Below are 17,013 nucleotides of genomic sequence, written 5' to 3' on the forward strand. Positions count from 1 at the left end.
TTGAGAAAATGACTCGACAGTATTTCTTTTAGCTGAGATGGAGTCATTTTGTTTTTACTTGTTTTTTCCTATCGTATTATTCTAAGTATGGTACTTCTGAAGCTCTCTCAATACAAATTTTGAGGGTTTTATAATAAATTCGGAAGCTTCAGAGTTCAGTGGCTCTGAGTTTAGATATTGGGTTTTTTTTGTTTGTTTTTTTAAGATTTTTATTGGGGAATTGGGGAATGGGAACAGCGCTGAGGAACTGGGGGAAGGGGAACAGACAAGTTGCTGTCCTTTTGTTCTTCAGTCTAGTTGTGGAGAACGTTGCTTCACTGGCCCAAGTTGGCACCATCATTGCGCTCTTCCCGGGTGAGGCAGATCAGTCGCCAGCTTCTGGACGGCCGCTCACTGCGGCTGCTGGCTACACACGGTAGCCCATGGCAACCCACTGCAGCAGTGGCTGCAGCCTTCGCTGCCGAAGGCGGCTCACAGCAGCCCAGCTTCAGGTTGAGGTGTTGTTCAGTGTCTTAGCTGTAGAGGGCAGTGTCACTGGCCCTCATATGTGGGATCCGAACCGGGGCCCTCTGGCATCCCAAGCCAGCTCTTAACCAACGCGCAACTCTGCTGGCCCAGATATTGTTTTTGGTTTCCACTGGTTCTCATTCCTAGTGTCTTATTTCCTTGTGCACCTGGTTTATCTTTGGCTGGGTGTTTATCATTATACTTGAACAATTATTTATAAAAATCATTTCAGGCCCAGAATGAACATATTTTCCTCCAGAGAGGACTTGCTTTGCTTCCACTGGCTGCCTGAGGCATTATTGGTGCAGGGTCTTCTTGCACCAGGTTCCAGGCTCTGGCCGTGCCTACCTGGTGTGCAACTCCTGAGGAGGTGGGCCATGCCTGCTTCCCCTCATCCTGGGTGTGGAGCCCTATGAGCTCTTAGCTTCTCGCAGGGTAGGTCTCTGGTTACCTTGTGTGGGCCTTGGGCTAGCATTCCTATCACCTATCAAAATACCTAGCAAATGTCCTCAGTTTTCACAAAAAGAAGCTTCTGGTGCCCCTTTACTTTTTTGGATTCCAATCTTCCCTTCAGTTTTTGCCTAGTAAAGCTTTAGTCATCCATCTTCAGTGCTTTCAAGAATATAGTACATTTACATAGGTTCATAAGTAAAGTGAATTAAAAATATGTGAAAAAGAACATCTGAGCAGTATGTATTCTTGCTATATCAAGATATATAATATATATAAAATTAATACTGATTTTAAAAAAAGATTTATTGGGGAATTGGGGAATGGGAACAGTGTTGGGGAATTGGGAAAGGGGAACAGCCAAGCTGCTGTCCCTCAATCCCAGCTGTGGAGGGCGCAGCCAGCCCAGCTCCAAGCCCAGCTGCCATCCGGCTGCCTGTGGGCAGCTCAGGGCAGCTCAGCTCAAGGTGCTGTGTTCAATCTTGCAGGTAGGCATAGCCCACCATCCCATGCAGGAGTCGAACCGGCAACCTTGTTGTTAGGAACACGTGCTCTCACCAACTGAGCCATCCTGCCACCCATTGGCAGCTTAGTGGCAGCTCCGCTCAGGCGCAGCTCACCGGCCCATATGGGAATTGAACCAGCGACCCTGTTGCTTAGAGCCTGAGCTCCTAACCAGCTAAGCCACTCGACTGGCCCAATACTGATATTTTTAGTGTATTCATTTTTATTAAGCTTTTCCAAGTTGTTTCCAACTGGAGAGTTGGTGTCAATAACCTAGCCCATTGCTACTAAAAATTGGGACAACCTATTACTTAGTATCTGCTTCTCCACTTTTCATTTGAAGTTCTGAAATGTTGCTCTCTGTAAGGTCCTGTGCCTCTAAAATGCTGGGATTCCAGATTCTTAGGATTGTCTCACTTTGGGATTCCAGGAGACTGAGACAGTAGGTTTCCTAGGTGTGAGGGTTTGAGGGTCCAAGCTCCTGCAGCCCTATGGCCACCAGGAGCTCCTGGAGGCCTCAGCGTGGGGGGTCTGCACAGAGACCAAGGCAGTGCCAGGCCCCCCACACAGCAAACAGTGGCATCTGGGGCCTCTCTCTAGACATGGCCTTGTAAGAGCCCCTCCCTATTTGGTCACCAGCCCTGGGTCAGGCCTCAGCAGGTGCTGAGTCAGAAGGTGGTCAGGTGGACCCATGTTGGAAAGAAAGGCTTGGGAACTCACCAGCTGCCCTGCCTCCCTCCCTAGGATCTTCATCATCTGGGCCATCAGCAGCTGGTTCCGCCGAGGGCAGGCCCCTCAGGATCAGGTGGGCCCCGGAGGAGCCCCGCGCGTCGCCAGCCGCAACCTGTTCCCCAAAGACACTTTAATGGTAAGTGCTGGCTAGGAGGCCAGAAACTGGAGACGAGCACTCAGGGGAAGGTGTGTGCGAGTGACATGGGCAGTGACCCAGTCCGTGATGACTGTCAAGTCTGTGAACAGGTTCGGGGCTGAGGAACTCTGGGTCTGTCCACAACCCATGAAACCTATCACTTAAGCAACACCTATAAGGAAAAAGTAAATTCCTTTGGCGGAGTGATGGTGCTATGTCTTGGGAAGAGGGACATCCAAGGAGTCACTCAGCTGTTTAAAAACTGTCTTAACAGGGTCCTTAACATATTTTATTTCTAAAGTACATTCAGGCTTTACAAGGTGCAAGGGGAGGTGTGCAGGGGAGGGGAAAGGACGGGAGAGACCGAGAAGGGGTGGGGAGTGTGGCAGAGGCAGCAGGGAGGGAGAACCCTGAGTGGCCAGGGATCAGCAGCATCTACAGCAAGTGTTCAGACCCCAGGCATCCAGGCTCCTCCCACCTTTGTGGTTCTCCGCAGCTCTGGGATTCCTGGTTTCCTGGGATTCTAGTCCGCAGGGTGACCACTGCTCAGCTGTTCTTTGTCAGTGGGCCTTTAGGGCTCTGGGCAAAGAAGGCCACGGGGACTTGAGAAAGGAGGGCGTTCTCAGAGGCCAGGCTTCCCCATCTCCCCTGTGTTTCCAGTAGCCAGCTGACACTCCTGCCGATTTTGACTGCTTTATCCTTAAGCCTGCAGAACTCTGACTGGGAAGGCCATAAGAGGCCGAGAAGGGAGAAGATAATTCAGGGAGGTCCTGATCGTCCTCTCTAACCCCAAATTCTAACTGCCAAGCTGGCCATTCTTCAATTATTTTTTTTTCTTTCTTTTCTTCAATTATTTTTTTGCTCATAGACATCACAGATTGAGACCAGAACAAGCGTGAAAGAAGTATGAGAAAAGAGAAAATAAATGTGTTCTACCAGATGCGACTTTTCTCTCCATTAGCCCTCCTACCCTTTCCCCACAATATTGTTCATATTAGTGTGCTGATCACTGCCACAGCTCTTCACCTGCTCTTTATCCATCAACCTTCAGAGGCTCTTATGAGCAGCCTTAAGCTCTCCTCTTCTCCTAACAGAACCTGCACGTGTACATCTCAGAGCACGAGCACTTTACAGACTTCAACGCCACATCAGCACTCTTCTGGGAGCAGCATGACCTTGTGTATGGTGACTGGACTAGCGGCGAGAACTCAGATGGCTGCTACGAGCACTTCGCTGAGCTTGACATTCCACAGGTGGGGACACCTCCTGATTTCTGGCCCCAGAGCCGCTCTACTCACTCTTAAGGGCCTTCCTTTGAACCATCTCCCAGTCCTGCAATCTGGAGTATAGGCTCCAAGCCTGGCAATACCCTCGGTTCACATGCTGTGTGGTCACAGGCATGTTCCTGAGGTCCCTGGGCTTTGGCCTCCCCACATCTCCATATGAATGGAGTTGGAATTGGTCTGGGATCTTCCCAACAACCCCCAGAATTGTGTAAATCTGTGGTTTAAACCACTGTAAGATTAGTAATCATCCTTGGGGGTGTCTAGTCCTCACTAGTTTGTCAGGAAGTCCAGTTTGAAAAGTTAATGTTGATTAAGCACTTACTATGTGCAAGGCTCCAAGCTGGGCCAATTGGTGGACATCTCCCAGCAACCGTATGAATATCTCCATTTGCCTGATGAGAACACTGAGGTACAGAGAGGTTAAATGACTTTCCCAAGGTCACACAGCTAGTGAGAAATTTGAACTCAGGCTGTCTGGCCTTGGATTCTGGCAGCCCCAGATTCAAATCCTGCCTTCTCCAAGAAGTCCTCCCTGATATTCAGGCTTAGGCAGCCACCCTCTCTGGGCTCTCTTACCCAAGCCATGCACACTCTGGGGGGCTGTCACTTTCTAGACATGGATCTGCCCCCCCCCACCGCTCCCCACACACACACACACACATGACTGTGACCCCTATGAGGGTAAGTAAGACTGAGACTGTCCTTGTCACTGAAATGTCCCCAACTCTGCTCAGCATGGGGCTGGGTGCAGAATCAATGAATGTTGAACAATCAATGAATTTGATAAATCTGTGAAGTTTACATCTCCTTTGGGGCTGCTGCCCTCTCATTTCCCCTTAGCAGGTCTCCATGTCTGTTCTGTCTGTCTCTGTCTTGGTCTGTTGGGGCGGTTGGACGCAGGGTGTGGACACCGTCTTTCTGAGACAGATTAGGCTAACCCGTGCTGAGGGGAGGCTCCCACCAAGATTTATGCCCAGCCCCTTGGCTCCTCCCCGAGGGGCCGCAAGCCGGGCAGTGAGAACGGCCCCCAAGGACTCTGATCTGATGCTTCTCCCCAGCTCTGGGGTGGGAGGGTGTCTCAGTTGCACCTGATTTTAATTTATGAAGGTGACTTGAGTGGCGACATGGAAAGGCCAATGCCACTAGAAGAAGAATTTGTTATATTTCCCTAGAAGAGGGGACCCGCCACACCACACAGGCCATGGAGGGGAAGCACCAGTTTGGGCAGGAGCTAGGGGAGTAGGGAAGCCTAGGCCACAACTTCATTGGGGTTTCCACAGTGAAGACAAAGCAAGGCAGGGAAACAGCTTAAGACTAGCTAGTTTGGATAATGTTGGTGGGCTCTGGGCTAGGGGGCTAGTATCTAAGTTTTCTGGTACCTGGTCCCGGGTGATTTAGGGCAGCTTGGTGTGTGAGAGGTAGCTGAAGGGGGTGGATGGCGTTGTGGACTTGGCATTGGTTGGTTTCCATACTAAAAGGCGTGTTCCAGGGCAGGTGAGTTGTTTATTATTTCTAGGAATCAGCTAGCCCTGCAGGTAGGACTCTACCCAGCCAGCTAGGTCCACCAAGATTTTCAAACATAAAATGGAAGAAACACGATGAACACAGAGGTGGACTTCAAAGGCAGGGAAGTGAGGAGGACACAGTGTGACCAAGTGAACCCTGGCGGTGCACGAAGATCAGACAGAGGGGGCTCTGATGCCCTTGCCACCCGCCTCGTGCCCCTCTTCAGTGTTCTCATCTGTACCAGGTGGGAGTGAGCTTAGTCCCCTCTCCTCAGAAGATAGAAGTGAAAGGCACAGGCAGATGGTGGGAGGCAGAGCCGCACAGGAGCCCGCAGACAGGGTTCAGATCCACTCACTCACTGCACGTTACGTAACCCCTCTTCCTGAGCCCCAGTTGGCTCATCTGGAAAATGAGGGTAGTGACACAACCACGGCATGGGGTCTGTGTGTGTGATAGGAATGTAAACTCTGGATTAGGCAGGACCATTTGAAGGCTGGAGTAGGGTCTGGTCCCTGCTGTTGGACTGTTGAGTGAATTAAGGTTGCTGACATTTACTGAGCTGCGACTCTGCCCGAATGACCTGCTAGGTGCCCTGGGATAATTCCGACAGCACTGCTGTGTCTTCAGCCTTCATCTGCACCCTGCCGGTGGGCACTGAGGCTCAGTGAAGGAAGGCTGAGGCCACCTAGCACGGTGTGCTAGAGTCAGGGTCCGCATCTCAGCCTGTGTAACCGCCAGTGTTTTGCTCTTAACTGCTCCCCTACACTGCCTGCCAGGCCTGAGAACGGGGGACTGGGGAAGCTGCGGGGGGCATGTGTTGTGAGTGGCTTCAGCGTTTCCTTCTCCATGTCGGCCCACCTTGCAGAGCGTCCAGCAGAATGGCTCCATCTACATCCATGTCTACTTCACCAAGAGTGGTTTCCACCCAGACCCCCGGCAGAAGGCCCTGTACCGCCGGCTTGCCACGGTCCACATGTCTCGGAGTAAGTCAGCTTCCAAATCCCAGACCCACCATCCAGGTGGCCAGCGGCCTGGGCACCCCAGGCAGGGCAGAGCCTCTAATCCCAGGTCCACAGGGGCAGGCAGGAACCCTGAGCCCCGGGAGACTGGGACCAGCAGGCCATCCTTTGTGTCTCTGTGGACATTTCTTGCATGGATGGGATAGCAGTGGGCTTAGAAAGAGCAGCTGGACAAAGGGACTTTCGAAGGGTAGGAAACGGGGCCGGCTCTTGTGCAGTACCTGGCCTGGAAGAAGTAGATGCTTTAGAAGAGTCTGCAAATGGACAATGGGTTGATTGACTGAGCAGAGGGAGACTGGAGGACCTTTGAGATTTGTTTCATCCAGTGTGATCTCTAATTGCATCTGTGTCAGCCCAGCCCGCGTGAATGGGTGCAGCACATATGCGCTGCCTTGGGATGTCTTGTGAGACAGTGCCCGGCTCCCAGGTGCCCCATTTGCATGGGTCTGGTGTAACTGTGCTGTGAGCCCTCAGTTCCCAGACACACACCTCTGAGCAGTGCCCTTCATTTTTGAAGGTAAGATGCCAGGGCTGTGTGTCCACCAGAAGAATCCCAATCAGGTGAACAAACCTCTGGGACTGCGAGTGGCCCTCAAGAAGCCCTAGGTCAGGACTGGCCATTTGTGACTTCCAATACAGTCTTAGCTATTGTTTTTTGTTTGTTTGTTTGTTTGTTTTAGCTGAGCCATCCTGCCACCTGTTGGCAGCTCAGTGGCAGCTCAGCTCAGGCCGGGCATCGAACCACTGTTGCTCAGAGCTCAAACTCTTGAGTGAGCTCTTAACCAACTCCCCCAACACAGTCTTATGTTAAAACAGGTTTTCTCTGCCCAGGGTGTCTTACATTTTTTAAACATAATCTCTTATTACAAGTACAGTTGGTTTTTGAACAACACAGGGGTTAGGGGGGATGGCCTCTGCGCAGTTGAAAAATTCATGTATAGTTTTTTTACTCCCCCAAAACTTAGTTGTCTCTTGGTATCTGTGGGGGATTAGTTCTAGTACCTTGTGTGGATGGATACCAGAATCCACAGATGCTCAAGTTCCCTATATAAAATGGTGTAAATAGATCAGTGCATGTCATCTGCCGCCCACATCTGCGAACTCCCAACCACCGATCAAAAACAGTACAGGTTTAGGGGCTCAACAAATGTATTTTGAGTGACTGGGTGAATTGATAAATAAATGATTAAATAAATGCCCCTGTATACATATGATCTATGTAAAAGTACAATAAAAGCTGATAGATACTTCTGTGAATAAATAAAAAAAAACAGTACAGGGCTGGCCGAGTGGCTCAGTTGGTTAAGAGCTTGCTCAAGAGTGTGAGCTCTGAGTAACAGGGTCGCCGGTTGAATTCCCACATGGGCCGGTAAGCTGAGGCCGAACTGAGCTGCTGCTGAGCTGCCAACAGGTGGCAGGATGGCTCAGCTGATGAGAGCACCTGCTCCTAACAACAAGACTGCCTGTTTGAGATGGTGGGCGTAGCCACTAATTGAACATAGCACCTTGAGCTGAGCGGTGCAACTGGACTTGGAGCTGAGCTTGCTGCGCTCTCCACAACTAAGATTGAAGGACAACAACTTGGCTGTTCCTCTCCCCCAATTCCCCAACACTGTTCCCCTCCCCTAATTCCCCAATTTAAAAAAAAAAATCTTTATTCAAAACAAAACAAAACAGTACAGGTATTTATTTTTGAAAACTCGCAGAGAAGTGGACCTGTGCAGTTCAAACCCATGTTCAAGGGTCAACTGTATATGGTTTAAAATTCAAAAAGTCAACCAGGCAGTGAAACTCATCAGGCTCCTGTTCCCCCTTCCCCTCCTCCCTGAGTTCCCACCCCCAGAGGCAACGGCTTTCAAGTTCATTTAGCTGGTTCTTCTGCTACTTGATCCCCAAGGCTCCCGATAACAAGTTGATACCTCAATCTCTTGGTTTTTTTCAGTTTTACATGTTATCGCTTTTTTTTTTTTTAAGATTTTATTGGAGAATTGGGGAAGGGGAACAGCGTTAGGGAATTGGGGAAGGGGAACAGCCAAATTGTCCTTCAATCTTAGATGTGGAGCTAGCTCAGCTCCAAGTCCAGTTGCCATCCAGCCACCCGCTGGCAGCTTGTGGCCGGCCGCTCAGCTCAAGGTGCCGTGTTCAGTCTTAGTTGCGGGTGGGTATAGCCCACCATCCCATGTGGGAGTCGAACCAGAAACCTTGTTGCTAAGAGCTCACGCTCTAACCACTGATCTATATCCTGCTACCTGTTGGCACTTCAGCGGTAGCTCAGCTCAAGCATAGTTCACTGGCCCATGTGGGAATTGAACCGGCGGCCCTGTTGCTCAGAGCTTGCACTCTTAACCAACTGAGCCACTCGGCCGGCCCCTAGACATTATCTCTTGACTCCTATTCTAGAAGAAATCCCAACACAGGAACAGAATTTGATTAGATTAATATTCAGTGTTTAGATGACTCGAGTATGAGACACCTATTTAAATCTGAAATCACACAGCAAACATCGTTTATTTTTCCTTCCTGTCCAGCTTCTCGTTTTCCATGAGGTTAATGAGTCTTGGTATTTTTTCACTCGCTCTTTGTGTCTCTGTCCTTGAGTCCACTGTCTCCTGATTGGCGGTCATAGGAATCTCTCCCCGTGCTTGAGTTTCAGCAGATCTGGAGAAGAAGGCTCCCTCAGAAAGCCCTGTTCCCCTCCCATGAATGTTTGCATGCTCCATCCATCTCGCTTTTATTTTACTGTGCCTGTGGGTTTGGCGATAATCCATCCGGCTGTTTTGTGTGGCACAGTAACAGATGGACTTCTCTTCGTGTGGGTTAAGTCTTTCCTACTTCTTTTGGTACAAAAATATCCCAAAGGACATTTTTTTTGTTATTATCCACATTGGATGAAACAAAAAATTGGCGACTCTGTGTCAGTCCCCAAATCTGATTTGGAAAAGTCGTGTCCTCTACCGTGTGTGCTGAGCGCTGTTCTAAGTGAGCATGTCTGGAATGCACTCTGCTGGGTGTTCCGCTCCCTGGCTTCCAAGTAGCAGGATCTGCAAAGATGCAGGCGGAGGCGAGCTGACGGGGTGTGGCTTGCAGGGGCTGTCCCCATGGACATGTCCCCACAAGTGGATTCGTCTGGGGTCTGGGGTAGATGTACCTGACACCTCAGAGGTTGCCTTGAATGCGACCCAGGTGTGTGGCTGCTCACCTGCGTCCTGTTTACTCCCACTGATGCTAGTATGTTTTGTGGTTTTTGTCTTTGGTGATCTGTGTTGCTGTGTGGTCAAGTCGTGTTCATGGTCACTGTGACAGATGTTGGCATGGTGTGCAAATTAGAGTCTGCAGCCGGTGGACCTGTAAGCCCACCAAGATCACCCAGGCTTGCCTCCGAGCTGGGACCCCTTGGAGCAGGGACTTGGAACTGGCCACCTGCCAACTCCAGGGTGAAGAATGAGTGTGGGAGCAGACTGGTGCCCTTCTCCCCAAAGGGCCAGCAATCTACTCTAGAGCAGCACTGTCCCCTAGAGATATAGTGCCCGCCAGTCATTTTAAGTTTTCTAGCAGCCACATTAAAAGAAAAACAAAAAGAAATCATAAAATTAACATTAGTAATAATATTGAGGTCAACATATTATCATTTCAACATGTAATCGGTATAAAAAATGAACGAGATTATCTTATGTTCTTTTTCTTCCTCTGAACTGTTTCAAAATCCGGTGTGTTTTGCACTTCCAACACGTCTCCATTTGGATCAGTCACATTGTCAGTGTTCATCAGCCTCGTGTGGCCAGTGACCATCCATCTTGGATGGTGCAGTTCTGGAAGCTCTAACTCTGAGAAAAGGGGGTTCTTTCCTCCCCGCAGAAGCCAAGTCCATTTTGTGTTATAATCCCATTTGGGTGCTGCCAGGTTGCAGAATTTTCTCCACCTGAGCCAAAGCCTATCTCCTGTGCCTCCTTCAGGCCCTCTGGGGCCGGGCTGGCATGGCTCCTCCTTTCCCTGGATAGCCTCTCTCTGGTGAGGAACAGTAGCGGACATGTCCTCCTGGAATTGATTCTTCAGGATGCCCATCCTTGGGTGTTTACTATTCCCCCTGGATTTGGGGGCAAGGTCTCAAATGCGTTAAAAATGATAGGAGTGATGGGATGATATTTGTGTTAACAATAAAAACAGCAGGCCCTAGGCTGAAACCCTAACTAAGTCCATTCCCCGGGAGTGTTTTTGAATGAGAGCTTGTGTATAGAATCTGGAAGCGCTAAACCCTGGTTCTGAGTGGGTGGACAGGATCTGGGCTCTGTGGTTTGTGTAAATGTGACATGCAGGGAAAGGGACGCTCTGCTTGGCTGGGTGGAACAGAGAGCCACTTCACAGTGGTCCTGCCTGTCAAGAAGAGGTGGGACTTTTATCCCCATTCTCCATAGGAGGGACCGAGGCCCAGGTAAATGACGTAGCTCACTAACGTCCCTCAGCCTGTGGGAGACAGAGTCAGGATGTAACTCCAGAGCCCTGTTCTTTGCCAGCTCGCTTCCCCATTTTCCCATCTCTCCCTGGCCCTTGGGGGTCAGGACGAAGAAGTCACAGGAGGGCTAGGCTGCATTTTGTCCCAGTGTAAAGAAGAGCTGAAAAGTACCCAGGCGGGGTAGAGGGGGGGAGATTGGGCATAAGCAAGCATCAGCCCCTTCCTCCTGGCAAGTCTTGACGTAGTTCAGGGCAGGGTGGCAGAGAGCCTGTGGCCAGCCTGGCCTCTGCAAGAGGAAGTGTGAGGGCCACACCTGGCTGGAAGTATTTCACAGCCCCGAAGTATTTCTTCCACTGATGACTCTCGGCTTTCTCTGGAACTGTCCGCAGCCCAGCTGTTTATGTTCATGTATTCTACTAGTCATCACTGGGTACTTCTCAGGGGCCCACCCTAGCAGGGGATATGTCAGTGTCCAAAATGAACCCTCCTGGGGTTCTCAGACTGGTAGAGGGGATAGACAGTAGACAGGCAAACCAGTGGGCAGGTGAATTGGGGGCAGTGATGGCGTGTTGTGAAGGAAATGGCAAGGACCATGACTGGGTGCCTCCTTGAGTGGGGTGGGCAGGGAAGCCCTGTGGAAGGGGGACATTTCACCAAGGACTCGAAGGGTGAGAAGGAGTCAACCAGGGTGATTCCAGCCATGGTGTATATGTGTCAGGGGGACAGAACAGCGTGTCCAAAGGACCCAGGTTGGCACATTTGAGGAGAGAGGGGTGAGGCAGGGAAGGGTGGGCAGGGCGAGGGCTGTGAGGCCAGGACGTGTGGACATAACAGGACCCCTGCTCGGGCAGCCGGGGCAGCAGGAACTGTCTGGTGTGCGCAAGCAGCGGGAGGACACGATTAGTTCCTGACTGCCCTGCAGAGAGAAGGTCATAGAAGGCAAGGGCAGCGGCCAGGAGGCCAGTGAGGAGGTGACTACAGTCATGCAGGAGGGGAACACTGGCTGGCTTGGCATGGGGCCCTGGAGGTGGGAGCTGTGGTCGGATTGGAGGCATGTGCTGGAGGGGGTATGCCCAGGATGGGTGAAAGGGAATGGACGCAGCAGGTTCTGGGGCAGGAAGACTCCATGCTTCTGTCTGGAGCCTCTCAGTGGGGATTGGTGTCGCTGTAAAGATGGAGAAAGTGGGGCTGGAGATTTGAGAAGGCAGGCAGCTCAGGCTTGCCGGTCACCCTTATCATCAGTTGGCGGGTGGAAGAGAGGGAGCCAGGAGACCAGTGAGTCGCTCCTGGTGTGCAGAGGTCTGGGGTCTAGATCTCTCAGGGGCCAGCAGGTCTCATGTCCACCTTCGCTGCCCCCTCCCCTCCCACAGTGATCAACAAATACAAGCGCCGGCGGTTTCAGAAAACCAAGAACCTGTTGACCGGGGAGACGGAAGCTGACCCCGAAATGATCAAGGTAAACAGTGGAGCTGTTGGGTCCTGCGGGGCATCGTGCTGTTCATCGTCCAGCAGCCAGTCCATGGGGCACTCGTCTGGCACCACCGCTGAGCCACTGTGTAGGCTCCTTCAAGTCTCCTCACCTCTCTGAGCCTCAGTTTCCTTCTCTGGAAATGGGGTTAGGAAGCAGAGCTACTACCTCTCAGGGAGTGGGGAGGATTCCGGGCAGGGTGGGTCCCCTCACTATTCCCACTTTCAGATGGGGAGACGTGCCTGAAGTATCTAGCCAGGAAGTGGCGGGGAGGGATTCACATGCAAACAGCCAGGCCCAGGGCCCAGGCTCAGCCTGGCACAGAGTAGGAACTGATAACGGGGCTCCAGTAGGAATTCTCCCAGGTGGGCTGGGGGGCGCCAGGGTGTTAACCTGTGCTGGGTGCCAAGAGCTTTTCTCTGCGAGGTGGTCCCAGGCAGGAGGTCCCCAAGTGTGGAGGCTGCACGTGGGGCTCCCTTTGCAGCCTGGCACACAGCCCCTTCCAGATCTGCAGGCTTGGGTTTTCTACTCTGGCTGGGATTCCAGGGTGGTGGGGTCTGTAAAGGCTGGCCAGAGTGAGCCCTTGGCCAACAGTTACTGTGATGGTTACTCTTCTGCTGTCGCGATTGTCACAGGCGCCCTCAGCAGGAAGTGAGCAGGTGCCTCTGAGGCTGACCCCCTCTCCTAATCTCTCCTTAGAGGGCTGAGGACTATGGGCCCGTGGAGGTGATCTCCCACTGGCACCCCAATATCACCATCAACATTGTGGACGACCACACGCCATGGGTGAAGGGCAGCGTGCCTCCGCCACTGGACCAGTGTGAGGCCCCCAGCGCCCTCGGGCTCCTGACCAGGCCTTTCCCTTGCCTCCTGGGTCTCCACATGACTGGGTCTCATCTCCCCAAGCTCCTCGCCCTGCTCCGCCCCTCCCTAGACACTCCCCTTCCACCTCAGCACTGACACCCAATGTGCCAAAACCAGTCTGTAGACAGGGCTCCTCCAGGCCATGAGCTGTTTTAACAAAAATGTGCATCACTGACTGACTTTTGAAATTGGGGCAACATCACTTAAAAACCCAGATTTCTGACTTGGACAAAACCCTGATACGTGGTCACTCGTGGGGCGGCCGTGGCCTGGAGCTGAGCCACAGCTGTCCCCCTTCATTGGGGCCTTCCCGGCCCTTCCTACCCTGTCCCCTTCATTGAGGTCACGCAGCCCTTCAGCTCCTCATGGTGTAGCCGAAAAATGTCCCTTGTCTTCCAGTGTCTGTGAGGGGGCCCCATCTGAATTTGTCATCTCTGTCCCGGGAGACCCTCACCCACACGGGTGCCCATGACTCCAGCCCAGGCTGAGCAGTGCCCCTGCCCCCTGTGCCGCAGATGTGAAGTTCGACGCCGTGAGTGGTGACTACTACCCCATCATCTACTTCAACGATTACTGGAACCTGCAGAAGGACTACTACCCCATCAACGAGAGCCTGGCCAGCCTGCCGCTCCGCGTCTCCTTCTGCCCACTCTCGCTCTGGCGCTGGCAGCTTTACGCCGCCCAGAGCACCAGGTCACCCTGGAACTTCCTGGGTGATGAGCTGTACGAGCAGTCAGACGAGGAGCAAGACTCAGTGAAGGTGAGGCAGACAGTGGGGCTTCCCAGCAGTCTCCTTGGCTGCAGGATGGGAAGGGGAAGTAGGCCAGGCTGGCAGCCCGGGGACCTGGCCAGTGCTCCCCTGACCGGTTTCACAACCTCCCAGGCCCCCTCCCTGCCTTTATCCCTGGCTGACACTGGGATCCCGTGTCCAAGGCATCTGGTTCTTTTTGTCACAGCTTTTCTGTTTCCTTGGCCAGGCCTTCTGGGTCTGGACTTGACCCTTCCTGTTTCTGTCCCATGGCCCCTTTCTCCCTAACTTTGAGCCCTGATGCCTCTGCTCCCGGTCACTGTGTCCTTGAGTACCTCCTGGTGTCTCCATCTTTCTCTGCCTGTGTCTGTGATGTTGAGGTTCGCCTGTGCTTGCCTGGGGTTGTCTTCCATGTTGGATTTCTGCTCCTCGTGCCGCCTGACCCCTCCCTCACCTCACAGTCACTCTGCCTCTCTTCCCATTGCTGTCTCCTTGTCTCTCCCTCTCTCTGCATCACTGGCCTGCCTCTCCATGTCCATCTGCCCACTTCTGACCTGCTCTCCTGACCAGCACGTGCTCTCCCTCTCTGGGCAGCCCCAGGGGTCAGGTCTGTAGAGAATGTCAGCAGGTTCTTCTGGGGGTCCAGGAGAAGGAGAGAGGGCGGGCTAATAACGGTGCTGCTTGGGTCAGCCCCCTGGCAAGGGCACAGCCGTGTTTATAGGCATCTTCCCCCACCCCCACCCCCAGGTTGCGCTCCTAGAGACCAACCCCTACCTGCTGGCACTCACCATCATCGTGTCCATAGTCCACAGTGTCTTTGAGTTCCTGGCCTTCAAGAACGGTAGGGGTGGGACCCTGGGGCCTATGAGAGGCCATGGGGATAGGGATGGGAGGGTGCCTGGTGGGGGGATAGGGCCTGCCCCCTCCCTCTTCCACTCCTTTCCGATAGGTCCTCCCCCTACCTGGGGTCTCTCAGCATAGTGAACTAGTGAGGGCGATGGCCCCAAAACTCCCAGCCCAGAAACTCCCATCCATGGGGCGTGGTGCTGGGGGAGGCGCTGGGCAGGGGAACTCCAAGGCTGGGAGCAGGGAAGCCCCATAACTGCTCCTATCACCCTGCCCAGCAGGCTGCCTGGTGGGGAAGGTCCCTTCGGGCTGGGTGGACGGCCTACCAGAGTGGGAAGTTGACAGCCTTGTCCTCAGAAGGCCCCTAGGTTCTAAAGGCCAACAGTGGCCAGGGTTTAAGGAAGACTGGCCACGTGCCAGGCACTGTTCTGAGTGCCCTCACCAGTTAACTTGACTCCTTGCAGCCACAGCCCTGTAAGGAAGGAAGCCTGTTGTTACCCCCATGCTTATGGTAAGGAAGCAGCAGCTCAGAGAGGTTAGGTAATTCGCCCGCAGTCACACAGCTCCCAATTGTCAGAGCCAGGATTTGGACCGAGGCAGCTGGCTCTAGCATCCGCTTTCATCCTCTAGGCCCTACTGGCCACTTATTCCTTTCCTAGAGAATCCCACTCTGAAGGAGACCTGCTGCTTCACAGCTTCTAGAAGTGGCAATAGTAATGAATAATAATAATAATAACTATTATTATTATTATTATTATTATTGTTAAGACAATATTGCCATGATTGAATTACCTTCTAGAAGATTGTAACATCAAACTTGAACAGAGGTCTAGTCAGCTGGGTCGGCTGGGGTCTCTCTTTTCCTGATGAGAAATGAAGGTACAGAGGGTGGTCACTCGCCCAAGGTCACGCAGCAGGGGTGCGGGCCCTGGACAAGCTCAGCTTCACACCCCATGCTTGCGGCCTCCCTGGTCTGGGGCAGGACTTGGATCCCCTCGCCCCCGTCAGAGCCCCATCTCTAGACCCATTCTTCCCAGTCAGGATTGGGGGGGTGCTGTGAATGTCCCCTTCAAATCTCACGGTCTGGTGGGAAAGAGGGGAGCCTGCTGAGTGTCCTGGAGCTCCAGAATGAGAACCAGAGCTTGGGTGGGCCGCCAGGATTTACAACCATCGCTCACTGAGTGTAGAGCCGGCCCTTTGTGACCGTGGGCCTGGCTTCGCCTCTGGCAGACAGGCATTGTGGCGGGCGGCCTCCTGTGGCCGCAGATGTTGGATGCTCAGCCCAGGCAGGGTCAGATGGTGCTATCGTCCCCACCTGGATGACCAGGGCTCAGAGAGGGGCTGACCTGGGCTCTGCAGTGGGGTTCGGAAGGAACTCCAGTTGGAGACCAGAGCCTGGAGCCCTTGTGTGTACCCCAGGTGTCTGTGGGCCACTTCCCTCACAGATTCAGGGTGGTGGGCTGGAGGAGGAGGTCTTGAAGTGTGTGTCCCAGGTCTTCCCACCCAGGGGAGGTGTCCTGGCACCAGGGTGGACAGCCCAGGTCTGGTGTCACATAGGCCCAGCTTCCGTCCAGATTCTGCCAGGCCAGGCTGTCAGGCCTCAGGGAAGTGGCTTCTCTGACCAGCCCTTAGCACCTGGCAGGTGGTGAGCACTTGGGATGTGGCAGCAATCACCGTCACCAATCAAGGGACTGCACCCTGGGGTATGTGTGTGTGGGGGTGTCGGACATGAGGACTGCAGAGGTCCTGAGAAGCAGAGGCTCTTCATGGGAGGGAGAGATGTGTGAACCCCTCTCCCTTGGCTTCCCCTGCGCCTTTACAGGGGTCTGAGGAGGATGGGGCCTGAGGGAGCCGCAGGAGGGCCTTGGCTCAACCTCCCTGCTTCTCCTGACTCTTGCACACAGATATCCAGTTCTGGAACAGCCGGCAGTCCCTGGAGGGCCTGTCCGTGCGCTCCGTCTTCTTCGGCGTTTTCCAGTCTTTCGTGGTCCTTCTTTATATCCTGGACAACGAGACTAACTTCGTAGTCCAAGTCAGCGTCTTCATAGGGGTCCTCATTGACCTCTGGAAGATCACCAAGGTCATGGATGTCCGGGTAAGGCAGGGCTGCCAGGCTGATATGGGGGCAGCCAGGGGTTGGGATGGGGCTTGTCTGGTAAGCCAGACCCTGGAGCTGGCCCCCGGGGGTTTCCCAATGCCTGCCGCACTCCCAGGACCAAGGGGATTTTCACACCAGGGGATTTTTCAGGTCACACGTGGGGCAGGGGAACTGGGAACAGTGGAGAAGGTCAGGGGCTGGAACAGGCATGGGGGGCAGGAGCCAGCATGGCAGCTGACCACTGCCTCCCTCCCTGTCTGCAGCTGGACCGGGAGCACAAGGTGGCAGGACTGTTCCCCCGCCCAACCTTCAAAGACAAGTCCACATATGTCGAGTCCTCAACCAAAGTGTATGACGATGTAAGTGTCCCCCACAGTGGGCCACAGGGAGGGTTTCCAA

General features: G+C 53.2%; 1 protein-coding gene across 1 annotated transcript in view; it reads left to right on the plus strand.

Moving 5' to 3' along the window:
* Nucleotides 1-17,013, plus strand: part of CLPTM1 (CLPTM1 regulator of GABA type A receptor forward trafficking) — a 30,202-nt gene that overhangs the window by 10,947 nt on the left and 2,242 nt on the right. The window contains exons 3-11 of the mRNA XM_019626324.1: nucleotides 2,206-2,329; nucleotides 3,424-3,582; nucleotides 5,987-6,104; nucleotides 11,961-12,046; nucleotides 12,758-12,878; nucleotides 13,438-13,682; nucleotides 14,418-14,511; nucleotides 16,421-16,611; nucleotides 16,878-16,973. Coding sequence (XP_019481869.1) covers nucleotides 2,206-2,329; nucleotides 3,424-3,582; nucleotides 5,987-6,104; nucleotides 11,961-12,046; nucleotides 12,758-12,878; nucleotides 13,438-13,682; nucleotides 14,418-14,511; nucleotides 16,421-16,611; nucleotides 16,878-16,973 — 1,234 coding nt within the window. The remainder of the gene's footprint in view (nucleotides 1-2,205; nucleotides 2,330-3,423; nucleotides 3,583-5,986; nucleotides 6,105-11,960; nucleotides 12,047-12,757; nucleotides 12,879-13,437; nucleotides 13,683-14,417; nucleotides 14,512-16,420; nucleotides 16,612-16,877; nucleotides 16,974-17,013) is intronic.

This window comes from Hipposideros armiger, unplaced genomic scaffold, assembly GCF_001890085.2.
Source record: "Hipposideros armiger isolate ML-2016 unplaced genomic scaffold, ASM189008v1 scaffold_664, whole genome shotgun sequence".
Lineage (NCBI taxonomy): Eukaryota > Metazoa > Chordata > Mammalia > Chiroptera > Hipposideridae > Hipposideros > Hipposideros armiger.